Source organism: Saccopteryx leptura, chromosome 2 (assembly GCF_036850995.1).
Source record: "Saccopteryx leptura isolate mSacLep1 chromosome 2, mSacLep1_pri_phased_curated, whole genome shotgun sequence".
Classification (NCBI taxonomy): Eukaryota; Metazoa; Chordata; class Mammalia; order Chiroptera; family Emballonuridae; genus Saccopteryx; species Saccopteryx leptura.
In genome coordinates this window covers 359,782,266-359,797,649 of record NC_089504.1, presented here as the reverse complement: position 1 = coordinate 359,797,649, position 15,384 = coordinate 359,782,266, and the positions used below count along the sequence as shown (strand labels likewise).

At 47.9% G+C, this 15,384-nt stretch overlaps 1 protein-coding gene across 1 annotated transcript in view; it reads left to right on the top strand.

Annotated features, from left to right (window-relative positions):
• The window catches only part of STX8 (syntaxin 8), a 225,675-nt gene that overhangs the window by 45,855 nt on the left and 164,436 nt on the right, over positions 1-15,384 (top strand). Inside the window, exons 5-6 of the mRNA XM_066364862.1 lie at positions 1,351-1,475; positions 11,061-11,153. Coding sequence (XP_066220959.1) covers positions 1,351-1,475; positions 11,061-11,153 — 218 coding nt within the window. The remainder of the gene's footprint in view (positions 1-1,350; positions 1,476-11,060; positions 11,154-15,384) is intronic.

Sequence of the window (15,384 nt, the reverse complement as noted above, 5' to 3'; positions counted from 1 at the left end):
GCAAATGCATATAAAATGCCTGGAGCTGTGCTTGCACGTGACAAATGCTTACTACATGTTAGCTCTTATTGTCACTGCTACTATTGTTGGGTCACCATTGTCACTATCGTCATTTTCTTTTTCTGCTTTATTTTTTTTTATTTTATTTTTTTGTATTTTTCTTCAGTTGGAAATGGGGAGGCAGTCAGACAGACTCCCACATGCGCCTGACCAGTATCCACCCGGCATGCCCACCAGGGGGCGATGCTCTGCCCATCTGGGGCGTCACTCTGTTGTGACCAGAGCCATTTTAGCGCCTGAGGCAGAGGCCACAGAGCCATCCCCAGCGCCCGGGCCAACTTTTGCTCCATTGGAGCCTCAGCTGCGGGAGAGGAAGAGAGAGACAGAGAGGAAGGAGAGGGGGAGGGGTGGAGAAGCAGATGGGCGCTTCTCCTGTGTGCCCTGGCCGGGAATCGAACCTGGGACTCCTGCACGCCAGGCCGACGCTCTTCCACTGAGCCACTGGCCAGGGCCCCACTATTGTCATTTTTAAATGAATCCTCTGAACTCTAAAGTGAGGGACTGTACACATCTGGATTGAAGAGATCAAAGGTGGTTTCATGAACAAGATGGTCCTCGTGGCTTGGACGGAATGGGGACAGGAGATGCTTGGGGCCTGAAGAGTCCTTATCAACAGGACACTGAGGCTGAAGCCATGTGGGCCTGCTCTGCAGACAGCAAGGAGGCCAGCGTGTCCAGTGCAGAAGGGGCCCGTGACTTGCCAGAGGGAGTGAGGGTTAAAGATCGATAATTCAGAATGTGTTTATTATGTTATGAATGCTACATTAAATTCATAAAATTGAATTTGAAACCCTGCCTGGGTTTCTATCTGTGAGCTACCAAATAGCTGTTAATAGAATATTATATGGTCATCTTTTTTTTTTTTTTTTAATGCTAGAAATCTGTGGTTGTTTTTGAGATAAACATTGTGCTTTTGTGTCACATAGCCTGGGAGACAAACTTTGTCTTGATAAAAAGGCCACTTCCATGTGGCCTTCTGTTTCTGAAATTTAAGACCCCCATTTAGGATTGTTGACTCAAATGTGTCTTGGAGGGTTAGCAAGGGCCTGAGTGCTTCCCTAGTCTCCGGAACAGGCTGTCGTTCTCCAGGGGGCCAGGCTCGTGCTTAATTCGTCCTCATATCTCTTCCCGCACTGAGCACAGGTGCTGGCATCGGCTAAGGATGCAATAAATTGTGGGTGAATTGAATTTTCAAAGCGTTTGAGGCTGGCCACCTCTGCGCTTGTGGGAGTCATTTGCTGCAGAACTCTTACTTTGTGAGTTATGTAACACATTTACTCTTGTTCTTAGGTCCAGCCTGATGACGGGAGGGGCTAGGCGAGGCATACCCAACCCGTGGCTCATGGAGGAGTCAGAGGAGACCAGAGGCTTGGGTTTCGGTGAAATCCGGCAGCAGCAGCAGAAGATCATCCAAGGTACTGAACACCCAAGGAGTGTGGGCTCAGAAACCTGTCAGGTGTTCACTGTCCCTTGAATGTTCCTCATCCCCCCACTCCTAGAAGATAAGGTCTTTTAAAGCCCTTAGTAGTTTTTGCCTCAGGATACCTGAGGAATAGACAAATGATGTCATCCATGGAGGTAACTCGGAGGTCCTGTTTCTCTATTAGGAGCCTAGAAGGCAGGCAGCTCCGCCTCTGGTCCTCCCCCTCCCCCCACCCGCCCCACCCCACCTCTGGTCCCCCTCCCAGGGGAATGGGAGTTATGTGCTCCCTCCCTTTCCCTGCAATCAGGAGTTTGTTCTCCAAACACAGGGCTCCGTCTTTTTCTTATATAAAATAAGTCATTTTGGCCTTTCCCTTAAACCTGCTAATTATGTTTTACTGTCTCCTACTTTTTAAAATTCAGAAGTGCTGCGTGACTGTTATACAAGGTTCAAACAATACAGGGATATATATACATAAAATGAAAACCTCTCCATATTGCTTCTCTAGTATAGAAACAAAATAATACACAGAGTGGGGCACAAGGAGGTTTACCGTTGTTCATGTGGCAAATGATACGATAATCAAGAAATAATAATACAAGAACTAACACTGTGTTTCACATACAACTACAAACTGACTCTTGTGCACCCTGTAAATTTTTTTTCTACAGATATATATTTAGTTTAAGAACAGATTTTGCATAAACAGGATTATGATATATATAATTCTGCAGCTTTTTTAATTTTTTACTTAATTTGTGTCATGGACATTTTTTCATGTCAGTATTGAGATGTGTTTTATTCTTTCTAGTTCTGCCTTTTAAAAACAGCTTTCTGGAGGTATAGTTGAGATTATTGTAAATAGCACACAAAGTATAGTTTTGACAAATGTATACACCTGCGAAGCCATCGCTATCATCAAAATAATGAATATACTATCATTATTCCCAGAAGTTTCCTTTATGTGTTTTTGCACGTCTTACTGCTGTCCCTCCCGGTTCCTAGACAGCTGCTGATCTGCTTTCTGTCACCATAAATTAGTTTCTACTTTCTGTAATTTTGTGTTAATGGAGTCATGTAGTTTGTACTCCTTTTGGGAGGAGGGAGTCTAGCTTCTTTATCTAAGTGTAATTATTTTAAGATTAGTCCATATTGTTGCATGGGTCAATATTCCATACTTTTGTGTTACAGACTAGTATTCCATGGTTTGAATTAAGCACAATCTGTTTATCCATGTACACGTCAATGGATATTTTGATACTACAGATGAAATTGCTATGAACATTGATATGCAAGTCTTTGTTTAGACACGCATTCTCAGTAAATACCTACCAGTGGGACCACTGAGTCATACATCACCACCAAAAAATGTATGTCTTCTCATTGTTTCAGATCCTCACCAAAACTTGGTGTAGTCAGTCTTTTTAATTTTAGACATTCTAATAGGTGTGTGTTGTATTGTATTGTGGTTTTAGTGTGTATCCTCCTAATGACTAAGGAACTCTTGTATGTGCTGCTTTGCCATTAGTATGTCTTCTCTGGTGAAGTGTCTTTTCAAGTTGTTTACCTATTTTTAATTGGGTTATGTGTCTTCTGTTATTGAGTTGTAAGCATTTCCTTAGATATCCTTTTGTGTGTTATTTGTCAGAGTTTTACAAATATTTGCTCCCCATCTGTGGGTTATATTTTTCCTTCTTTCATGATATCATTTGAAGTGCAGAAGTATGTTGCTTTTTCAGATTGGCTTCTTTCAGTTAGTAATAAGATGGCTCATTTCTTTTCAGCACTGAGTAAGAGTCTGTATTCTGCAGGTACCACGTTTGTTCATTCATCTACTGAAGGACCTGCTGGTTCCTTCCCAGTTTGGGCAGTTATGAACAGAGCTGCTGTAAATGTCTGCGTGCAGGGTATTGTGTTCATATCGTTTCCAGCTCTCAGGGTAAATGCCAGGTTGTGTGATTTCTGGGTTCTATGGTAAGAGTAGATTTCCTTTCATCGGCCATGAAGCTCTCTTCCCAGGTGGCCGTCCCACTTTGCATCCCCCCAGCAACGGACGAGGGTCCCTATCTACATCCTCTTCTGCATTTGTTGTCAGGTTCTAACAGACACGTGGTGGTATCTCATCATTTTAATCTGCATTTCTATGATGACATCTCTGAAGTATTTTTTTCATCTCCTTATTTGCATCTGCTTATGTCTTCTTTGGTGAGGTGTCTGTTAAGGTCTTTGGCCCATTCAGGATTCCTGTGTATTTTGGAAAACCGACTTTTATCAGATATGTCTTTTGCAAATACTTTCTCCTACTCCATGGCTTGTCTTTCTCATTTTCTTTCTTATTTAAAAAAAATTTAATTAGTGTTAGCATGGTAGATCATTCTCTGTCTATTTGCTTTTCATCTCTATGTACTTTTATATTTAAAGCGGGGTTCTTGCCTGACCTGTGGTGGTACAGTGGATAAAGCATTGACCTGGAAATGTTGAGGTCACCGGTTCGAAACCCTGGGCTTGGCTGGTCAAGGCACATATGGGAGTTGATGTTTCTAGCTCCTCCCCCCCTTCTCTCTCTCTGTCTCCTCTCTCTCTCTCTCTCTCTCTCTTTCCCTCTCTCTCTCCTTTCTAAAATGAATAAATTTAAAAAAATTGGAAAAAAAGTTTAAAGCGGGGTTCTTGTAGACAACATATAGTTGGTCTTGTTTTCTGATCCACTCAGGTGGGCTGTTTTTTAGTTGGTCTAGTTTTACTTCTTCATTTAAATTTGGATGCCTCTTACTTACTTTTTCTTGCCTTATCACACTTGCTACAACCTCCAGGACAATGTTGAGGTGAACAGAAGTGGTGAGAGCAGACAGCTGGCTTTGTTTCTAACCTTAGAGGGGAAGCGTTCATTTGGAAGGCAGGTGTGGTGAAGGTTTCTTTGTTCGGTACTAGATATTTTTCTTTTTCTAGAAATATTCCTGAAAAAAAATTTTTTTTGAGGGAGATGAGTTGTTTGGATATTGCTTTGTAATGTAGACCAGAGCCATGCTTACTTTAGAGCAGGGGTCAGCAGATCATGGCCTGCGAGCCACATCCAGCCTGCTACCTGGTTTTGAATGTACAAATGTTCTTTTTTACATTCCTAAGTGCCTCAAAAACATTCAAAAGAGGAATACTTTGTGACTGTAGAAGTTATATGACATTTGAAGTTTGTGTCCATGAATAAAGTCTTATGCGGACACAACCATGCTCATTCATTTTATGTACGGGTGTTTTTCTGCTACAACAGCGGAGTTTAGTAGTTGGTCTCGAGACCGTATGAACCACAAAGCCTAAAATATTTAATATCTGGCCCTTTATACAGAATGTTTGCTGACACCAGTCTGGTGGTAATTTACCCCACTCCTGAGCCAAAACCATTCTGAGTACAGACATACCTCGGGAATGTTGCAGGTTCGGTTCCAGACCCTTGCAACATTGCAATAAAGTGAGTCGTAATCTTTTTGCTGGTAGAGGGTGTTGCCTTCAATTTGTAAAAAACGCCACATCTGTGACGCGCAATAGCGAAGTACAGTAAAAGGAGGCCCGCCCGCACTCTGCCGGTGGAGTATGAGGTGGCCTGGTCAATGGTAGGAGGAGTGGTGTCCAGCCCTATGTGAGCTCAGAAGTCGCTTCCAGGCGGCTCTTCCCCCAGCCCCGGTGGGTTTCCTCGTGTAAATGGCCTGCCCAGCACTCGGCTGAAGCCTCGAGGCGGACCCAGGCACACCTCCAGTTACCTCCATGTGCCGCTCCTCCTCTCTGGTCCGGGGCCCTGTGCACACCAGCCGCCTTGACCTGTTTGAGACGGCTGGGCTCCCGCTGGGCTCCCCAACCCAACACGACAGCCTGGCCGCTCCTCGGAGGCAGTGATCAGAGGCGGTCACAGAGCGCGTCTCCTTGGCTTCCCATCTCAGGGATCACTGTCCTTCAGTTTCTGATGTCTGTGTCTTGAAACGATTGTTTTGTATATTTTGCCTGTGGTTTTGTGGGTTCCCTCCCACCCACCCCTGTTTTAGGCCAGAAGTAAATCTGGTTCTTGTCCATTCATCTTGGCCGAAAGCAGATGTCTAATTCTGTTGTGAAAATACCTAGTGATTGAGACACTGTGCTCCCTTATATCTCCAGTTCTACAGTCCTCACCTCCTACCATGGCCTCTTGGTTGTCCCTTGACTCAAACACCACTTATTCAGTACCTGCTCTGGACTACCAGTTGGGCTCTGAATTGGGGCAAAGACGTAGGAAAAAAAAGACAGAGCCCCCGTCCTTGGGGCCCTTGTTGTGTGCTTGGTCAGGAGCCTGAGGTTGCAGCTCTTAGAATTGCCCCTCACTCTGGCCAGAGAGCTCAGTTAGAGCATTGTTCCAAAGCACAGAGGTTGCCGGTGTGAACCCCGGTCAGGGTACATACAGGAACAGATCCATGTTCCTGTATCTCCTCTCTCACCACAATAATAATAATTTTTAAAAGAACTGTCTCTGTCGTATTTACTTGTGAAAATGTTGATAATTTTTTGCTGTGGAAAATTTTAAGCATAGAAACATAGAGAGAGTAAGATAACAATTCTACTTTACCCATCAATTGTTGCAGCAATTAGCAACTCATAGTCCATCATGTTCCATCTCAATGTCTACCCAACTATGCATTTCATGGGGTATTTTTGAAGCAAATCTCAGATATTATATATCATTTTATTGGTGAATATTCCAGAATATGTCTCTAAAGTATGTTTTTTTAAAAGATAAGGGCTGGTTTTAGCCTGACCAGATGGTGGCACAGTGGATAGAGCATTCACCTAGGACGCTGAGGTCCCAGATTCCAAACCCCAAGGTCGCCAGCTTGAGTGCAGGCTCACCGGCTTGAGTGTGGGGGTTGCCAGCCTGAGCATGGGGTCATAGACATGACCCCATCCATGGTTGTTGGCTTGAGCCCAAAGGTCGCTGGCTTGAGCAAGTGGTCACTGGCTCAGCTAGAGCCCCCTGATCAAGGCACATATAAGAAGCAATCAAGGAACAACTAAAGTGCCGCAACTATGAGTTGGTGCTTCTTATCTCTCTCCCTTTCTGTCTGTCTGTCTCTCTCTTGCTTAAAAAAAAAAGAGAGAGAGCAATAAAGGCTGGTTTAAAAAAAAAAAAAAATATATATATATATATATATATATATAGTCACAACGCTATGTCACCCTTAACAAGTTTAACAGTAATTCTGTTATATAATCAAACATCTAGTTATTGTTCAGATTTCACTGATTGTTCCATGATGCTTAGTTTTCTATTATTATATATACATATTTAGGTTGTTCAGTTCGGGATCTGAACATAGTCTGTACATTGCAACTAGTGGATGACCCGTCAGTTTCTTTAATAGCTAGGTTCCTTTGCCAGCTCTCTCTCTTTTTCCTAGCAGTTTCTTGGTTGAAGAAACCGGGTCATTTGCTGGGTAGTTTCCATCATCTAGATCTTGCTATTTGCATGCCCATATATTAAAATATTCCTCTGTCCCGTAGATTTTCTGTGAATTGGTGGTTAGATTGAGCAGCTCAATCAGAATCAGGTCTGTTCCTTTGGGTGAGAATGCAGGATGATGACTGTGCCTTTATCTGCAGCCGCCGGATACTCCGCCCACAGTTACATGATATTTAGTTAGAGGATGGATTTTCTGAGTATCTAAGGATAGAAAGTCTCCAAACAAAACATCAAACTATTGCAAAGAGATTTTTTAAAAAAATGATTGTATTAGTTTTCTAGTCTGTCGTAATAAATTAGTATAGCGTTAGTGACTTAAAATACAAATCAGTTATTTTACGGTCTGTAGGTCAGAGTTTCCAGATGGGTGTCGCTGGGCCAGGGTCAAGGTGTTGTCAAGACAGGGCCCCTTGGCAGAGGCTCCGGAGGAGAATTCAGCTCCTTGCCTTTCCGGCTGGCAGCGTCACTGGGCTCGTGGTTCCCGTCCTCAGTCTTCAAAGCCAGCAAGCTGCATCTCTCAGATCCTTCTCTATGTCCCCCTGTGACCACAGCTGGGAAAGGTTTTCTTTTTTAAGGACTCATGATAACACTGGGTCCACGTCGGTAATCCAGAATACTCTCCCATTTCAAATGACTTAATCTTAATCACAACTGCAAAGTTCCTTTTGCTGAGTAAGATCGTGTATTACTACTGGCATTAGGGAGTGGACATCTTTTAGGGAACCATTATTCTACCTATTCCAATGGTCATTCATTTTTTTTTCTCTATTTTTCTGAAGTTGGAAACCGGGAGGCAGTCAGACAGACTCCCGCATGCACCTGACCAGGATCCACCCGGCATGCCCACCAGGGGGCGGTGCTCTGCCCATCTGGGGCATCGCTCTGTCGCAATCAGAGCCATTCTAGCGCCTGAGGCAGAGACCACAGAGCCATCCTCAGTGCCCGGGCCAACTTTGCTCCAGTGGAGCCTTGGCTGCGGGAGGGGAAGAGAGAGACAGAGAGGAAGGAGAGGGGGAGGGGTGGAGAAGCAGATGGGCGCTTCTCCTGTGTGCCTGGCGGGGAATCGAACCCAGGACTCCTGCATGCCAGGCCAACACTCTACCACTGAGCCAACCGGCCAGGGTGTCATTCATTTTTTAAAAGATGAAATCATGCCCTGGCTGGATGGCTCGGTTGGTTCGAGTGTCGTCTAGATACGCAGAGGTGGCCGGTTCGATCCCCTCCAGGGCACGTACGGGAGCAGATACATGTTCCTGTCTCTCCCTCTCTCTCCCTTCATCTCTCTCTAAAATCAATAAATTTAAAAAAAAGAACATTATTATAAAGTTGAAGAGTGATTAATAGAGTATGGTATGTTGCAAATGATCTATAGTGATATAATGAGTTGGGATATGTGATAGAGTAAGGCCGATTACAGTAATGAGTGATTCATGCTGACATCATAATTTTGTGTGGTTCTGCATGACTGTCTGCAGGGTTATTTATTTTTTTTCAAAGTTGGAGAAGGCAAGATAGAGAGACAGACTCCTCCATGCGCTCAGACTGGGATCCACCCAGCAACCCCCGCCTGGGGCTGATCTAATCAACCTAACTATCCTCAGCTCCGAGGCTGACACTCGGACCAACAGAGCTACTGGCTGTGAGGGGAGAAGAGAGAGATTGGGGAGGGGAGGGGGAGAGAAGCAGATGGTTGCCTCTCATGTGTGCCCTGACTGGGGATCAAATCTGGGATGTTCACATGTTGGGCAGACACTCTATCCACTGAGGCAACCAGCCAGGGCTCAAGGCTCTTTATTGTTTATATTTTTGCAACTAGCAGCATTTTATTTTGTTGATTGTCTCTATGATGATTATACCATATAATCTTCTCTCCTTAGCTAATTCTGTTTTAGGATGTGGAGAAGGTCGGGTTGTCAATATCATCATTACATACTCAGTATCTTAGCTCTCTGGACTGTGTCTTTGGACTGTGGAATGAAATTTTGTTGTAGGACTTAAACATGGGAAGGAGGTGCCAAGTTTTCATAAAAATAATTTGAGTGGAGAACTTTTAGCCATCTTTCTGTTTAGCATTAGAGAGATAACTTTTAGGTAGTTAAACTTGCAGTGAAAAGGTTGAGAGAAAAGGGAGCAGTGTATTTTTCATTCATAATCTACGTCTCTATTCGAGAAAGCAACTTCATAGCTTTAATGAATGTTTTCCTCATTGAAAACTGTAGAGGAAACTTCTTTCCTCTTTTTAAATTGTGTTACCTTTTAATTCATGTGGACACTTGACCCTCAGTCCCATGTATAGGTTATTTTTGGGATTTTACTATAATATTGGTCATCCTATAGCAGCACTAGGTTGATGATAGATTTATCTTGGAGGCCATCCAAGAGGTTGTTACTAAAGACCAAAACGACCTCATTATAAAGAGATTTTGCTATAAAATGGTCCCTTAGAACGATCCCTGGAGAAAGCAAGTCATTTGTATAGCTTAAAAAATACGTGGTGTCAAAAAATGTCACTAAGGGGTCCTTACCTCACACCATTAGTTTAAATAAATTCCAGATGAATTAAAGAGTTAAGTGCAATGGCTTAATTCCATAAAAAGACTTGGAAAAAAATATAAGTAAATGTTAATGTGATCTTGGGTAAGAAGAATTTTTTGATATCTGCTTTTGTAGATATGCCTTTATAGGAACGAGTTTCCATCAGCGAAGGAAGCCACAATTGGCACGGTCCCCTCGTCGGGCATATTGCTTGTGTGGAAAGGGTCCTCAGATTTAGCCTCAGGACGTCCTTCAATGCTCCTGAAAACACAGGAAAAGTTTCTTGCAGAGAGATCACCGAAACTACCTAGTTAAAAGAATAAAAAACAAAACCAAAGAATGAAACACTTTCCATTTTAAAGAAAGGACTTTTGAGTAACTTGAGTTCTTTTTCCTTTATATTTTCAAAATCTAGAAAAGCAATACATTTTAAAAAACAAAAATACTATTTTAGTATTCATTTTTTTGATCCTGCTTTTTTGCTTAATAATGTATCATGGACATGTTTCAACATCAAAATATACACGGACAATATCATTTTTAATGGCTATGTAGCGTTTTATTATATGGCTGTATTATACTTTTTTTAGAGAGAGACAGACAGACAGAAAGGGGGGGGAGGAGAGAAATGAGAAGCATCCAACTCATAGTTGCGTCACTTTAGTTATTGATTGTTTCTCATACGTGCCTTGGCCAAGGGCTCAAGCTGAGCCAGCGACCCTTGGCTGAAGCCGGCGACCTTTGGGTTCTTCACACTTTAGTTCACCCTGGGTATTAGCATTCTTTCTCATTTTCATTTCTTGTCTATAACCTTGGCTCATTTTGAAAATGGGAAGAGTAAGTCTTATTGATTTGTACATGCCTTTTATGTATTAAGTATTCAGAAGTTTAAATGTTTATCTAGTCAAATCTCATTATTTTTAATATTTAAAATTTTAATTCATCTGGAAATCATTTTAGCTTAAGGAATGAGGTAGGTATTTAATTTTTTTCTTCATTTTGTTCCAATAATGTTAATGATTTCCTTTCTTTTTCTGACTGATTTAAAATGTTGCTTCGGCCCTGGCCGGTTGGCTCAGCGGTAGAGCGTTGGCCTAGTGTGCGGGGGGACCCGGGTTCGATTCCCGGCCAGGGCACATAGGAGAAGTGCCCATTTGCTTCTCCACCCTCCCCTCCTTCCTCTCTGTCTCTCTCTTCCCCTCCCGCAGCCAAGGCTCCATTGGAGCAAAGATGGCCCGGGCGCTGGGGATGGCTCCTTGGCCTCTGCCCCAGGCGCTAGAGTGGCTCTGGTCGCGGCAGAGCGACGGCCCGGAGGGGCAGAGCATTGCCCCCTGGTGGGCAGAGCATCACCCCTGGTGGGTGTGCCGGGTGGATTCCGGTCGGGCGCATGCGGGAGTCTGTCTGACTATCTCTCCCCGTTTCCAGCTTCAGAAAAATACAAAAGGAAAAAAAAAAATGTTGCTTCTATCGTATATTGAATTGTGTTAATAATATGCCTGGGTATATTTCTGGACTTAAAGTTGTTTTCCTTTGATTTTTAATTCATAGCTCTACTCTTCCTTTCAGAACAGGACGCAGGTCTGGACGCCCTCTCTTCCATCATAAGTCGCCAGAAGCAGATGGGGCAGGAGATCGGCAACGAGCTGGACGAGCAGAACGGTGAGCAGGAGCCTGAGACCCACGGCCCTGGCGCTGTCAGTGCGGAAGGCTGGGCTGTGTCTTCAGTGATTTCACTACCACAGAACATGTCATGTGGTTCAATAGCAATAGATGACTATGTTTAATGCAATCAAGTGTGGTTTCAGGCAGATGTAGATTGTAGTTACTAAATACTATGTAAAGAAACTTGATTTAAAAAAAAATCTCTAGTCCTGGCCGGTTTGCTCAGTGGTAGAGCATCGGCCTGGCGTGTGGGAGTCCTGGGTTCGATTCCCGGCCAGGGCACACAGGAGAAGCGCCCATCTGCTTCTCCACCCTTCTCCCTCTCCTTCCTCTCTGTCTCTCTCTTCCCCTCCCGCAGCCAAGGCTCCATTGGAGCAAAGTTGGCCCAGGCGCTGAGGATGGCTCTGTGGCCTCTACCTCAGGCGCTAGAATGGCTCTGGTTGCAACAGAGCGATGCCCCAGATGGGCAGAGCATCGCCCCCTGGTGGGCGTGCCGGGTGGATTCTGGTCAGGCGCATGCGGGAGTCTGTCTGACTGCCTCCCCGTTTCCAGCTTCAGAAAAATACAAAACAAACAAACAAACAAAACTTTAGTTCTCTGGAGCTGCTCTTTAAAATACGGTGTTTTGTGACCCATTTATTCCAAGTGCGTTCCTTCCTGTGTAGCACGGTGACAGTGCTCGGCCCACTGCACACTGATGCGGGGCACTCGGAAGCTCCAGGGACGCTGTTGGCCCCAGTGAGTCTGGCTCCTCTCCGGCACACGGCACACGTGCCAGGCTGCGGGGCAAGGAGGTGCCTGAGGACCTGTGTCCGGGGCTTGATGTGCTGAGTGTGTCTGAAGGAGGATGGATGTGCAGTCCACAAGCAGGGTGGCTTGGAAGAGACAGAACTGTAACGAGAGCCCAGCTGTGAGGTGTGGAGCTCCCCGGGGCCTGAACGAGAGGGGCGGCAATGGGAATGGAGAAGGGAGGGCGAAGGCAGGGGACCGATGGCGCTTTCTCTGTGATGGACACAGTCAGGGGCATTGGGAGGGTCCCTGGTTTGTGAGCGGAGACCCTAAATCCAGTTTAGACACGTCCAGTTAGAGATGCCGGCCGCAGGAGTGAGAAGGAAGCTTCCGCGTAGGGGCGACGTGCTTGAGCTGAGTTTCAGTGAAGCTCCGACTGTGCGCTAGGCGCTGTTATCTGTGTCATTTCACTGACTCAGCGCCAGGAAGGCCATGTTATCTCCATTTGTCGGAGATGAAGCTCAGAGTGGCCGGGGGACCTCCTGATGTCACACCCCTTACACAGGATGGAACTGAAATTCCAGCTCGGGCTTCTGAGTCTAACGTGACTGCCTTTTCTGCTCCACTAGCTGCCTCTTTAGGAAGACAAAGTAGGGAAAGAAAAATAAAAAAGTAAGAGGTGACAAGGTTTTAGCTGTTGTTGATTGGACCATGGAGGCTCATGACAGAATGGTTTTCAAGGACAGGAAGCTGGGCGTGGGCGGTGCTCGCTCGGGGGGAGGCCGCCCCGGTCCACTCTGCACACACTGTGCTTTCCTTGTGCTCTGTGAGCCTGCGTTCGTTTGTTCCCACGGTACTGTTCCATGAATGGGCCGTAAATAAATAAGTCCCGTCTCTCAGCTGTCATAAGCAAATAGATCACTAAAGCAATCTTAATGGCGATTCTTAATTGTTTAAACACAGAGAGGAAGACGGTTTAGTTCTTTTCCTGCTGGTGCTAATGTGGACGTGCTAATTCATGTATTTGCCTATAATTCACTTCTTGGCCAGCTGCTTCCTTTAAAGACAGTGTTGGTAGGAAAGTTAGCTCTGTGGAAAAACTATCATATGTAGACTTGTTCTTTATCTCAAGGAGATTGAGCCTATTCAGCGGCTCTCCTCCGCCCCAGTGGGGACGCTCTAGAGACAGCTGGTCTCCATCTCCCCTTGGTTTCTTTCAGAAGGCAAGGGGGGGGGGGCTCAAAGATCGGCAGAGAGATACAAAGAGGATCAGCCGAATTGGGGCCGTTCGAACCTCGGGAAGCGTGGCGGGGCCTGGCACACACTGGCAGAGTCCCACGAAGCGGCCCTCTCCTCCACGAGAGCCGTGGCTCTGTGGGCCCCGGGGTGCGGTTCTCAGAGTGGCTGATGCTGGATCTGGGTCTCAGCCACATCTGCTGTGGCCAAGTCCACCTTATTCATCTTCTGGTTTGTTCCCTTCAGAAGGCCCCGTCCTCCTGAGCATGAACTCTAAGGAATTGTCTGGTAACCAGTGCCACAGTTCAGCATTCGGGACAGCATCTGGCTGTCTGACGGGGCCTTTGTGCCTCGCCACCTGTACAGTTCACCCTGAACGCAGGGCACTGAATTCTGTGGCTCCACGAGGTGATCGTGGTCTGGCTCTTCGCTGCCCTGTCCTGCCAACCCCACCTCCCTCCGCCCCCATCCCCACCCATAGCCCGCAGCCCGCAGCACCCCTGCCCCGGGCCCCAGCCCCCGGCCCCAACCCCTGGCCCCCCACCCACAGCCCGCAGCCCACAGCACCCCTGCCCCGGCCCCCAGCCCGCAGCACCCCTGCCCCAGCCCCCAGCCCGCAGCACCCCTGCCCCGGCCCCCAGCCCGCAGCACCCCTGCCCCGGCCCCCAGCCCGCAGCACCCCTGCCCCGGCCCCCAGCCCGCAGCACCCCTGCCCCGGGCCCCAGCCCCCGGCCCCCCACCCACAGCCCGCAGCCCGCAGCACCCCTGCCCCGGCCCCCAACCCCCGGCCCCCCACCCACAGCCCGCAGCCCGCAGCACCCCTGCCCCGGCCCCCAGCCCGCAGCACCCCTGCCCCGGCCTCCAGCCCGCAGCACCCCTGCCCCGGCCCCCAGCCCGCAGCACCCCTGCCCCGGCCCCCAGCCCGCAGCACCCCTGCCCCGGCCCCCAGCCCGCAGCACCCCTGCCCCGGGCCCCAGCCCCCGGCCCCCCACCCGCAGCCCGCAGCCCCCCCAACCCCCGGCCCCCAACCCCCGGCCCCCTGCCCCCTGTCACTGTATATTCAGGTCTTCCAGCACGTCCCTGGCATCGTCACCAAACTGCCCACCCTTTTCCTCATCAGGCTTGGTCTCTGGCATATGAACAGGATAATCACAGTGTTGGTCACACCCTTTTTAATTCTGTATGAGAAGATTGGAAGCTGCATTTCCAAATTGATGGTAATGTCACCCTCTGGCTTCGTGGTTATGTTCTAAGTACAAGGTATTTTGTTCGTGAAGTTTTGACGCTTGACTCCAAACGGTGCTCCGCGTGGCCTCTCTCTCAGCCTCTCGCTCCTCTCCTCTAGTGAAGGCGAAGAGTCAGTCAGTGGGGCAGCAAGTCAGAGTCACAGCAGAGGTGGTGTCCTTCTCCAGTGCCCGGAGTCCTGGGTACCCACGCAGGTCACAGGACAGGTCCAGGGGGGTGCAGCCCTGTTCTCAACTCCCATGGACGTGCTGGCCTTCTCGATGGTGACAGAAGGGGCAGAGGCTGAGGATAGTCCTCACAGGGGGAGCGTTTCTGTCCTCGCAGTCCCTCGGTCCCCTCGCAGGGGGAGCGTTTCTGTCCTCGCAGTCCCTCGGTCCCCTCGCAGGGGGAGCGTTTCTGTCCTCGCAGTCCCTCGGTCCCCTCGCAGGGGGAGCGTTTCTGTCCTCGCAGTCCCTCGGTCCCCTCGCAGGGGGAGCGTTTCTGTCCTCGCGGTCCCTCGGTCCCCGTGAAGGGAAACGGCTGACTCAGCCCTATTTCCTAGGAGCGAATGTGCAGGTCAGGAAGCCGCCAGCGTGACTGCCGTCTCCCTGGGAGGCCACCGCGCAGAAGACCAGCTCACGCTGGCAGCCCTTGGCCACACACCCCGTGTACGTCCGTGCACACCCGTGTGTGTCCCGGGCTGGAGTGGAGAGGAGGGCGGGCGGCGTGGGGGGAGGGGCAGGGAGGCCGGGGTTGAAGTGCGAATAGGGAGGCAGATGTGAACACGTGTAACTCTGTGACCGTTCTTCTGTGCGTGCGTGGGGTTTATGTCTGCAAGTGCCAACCTCTGGAAGGCAGTATAGCGGTCTGGGACTACATACACTCTCCCCACATATTCAACAAGGGCACTGGTTCTCGGACTTGTCACACTTTGAAGTCATCTGGGGAGCTATACACAGTACTGATGCGTGGGTCTACTCTGATGGTATCAAGTACTGTGGCGGGCAGAAGAGCACACCACCTTCCCTGAAAGATGTCT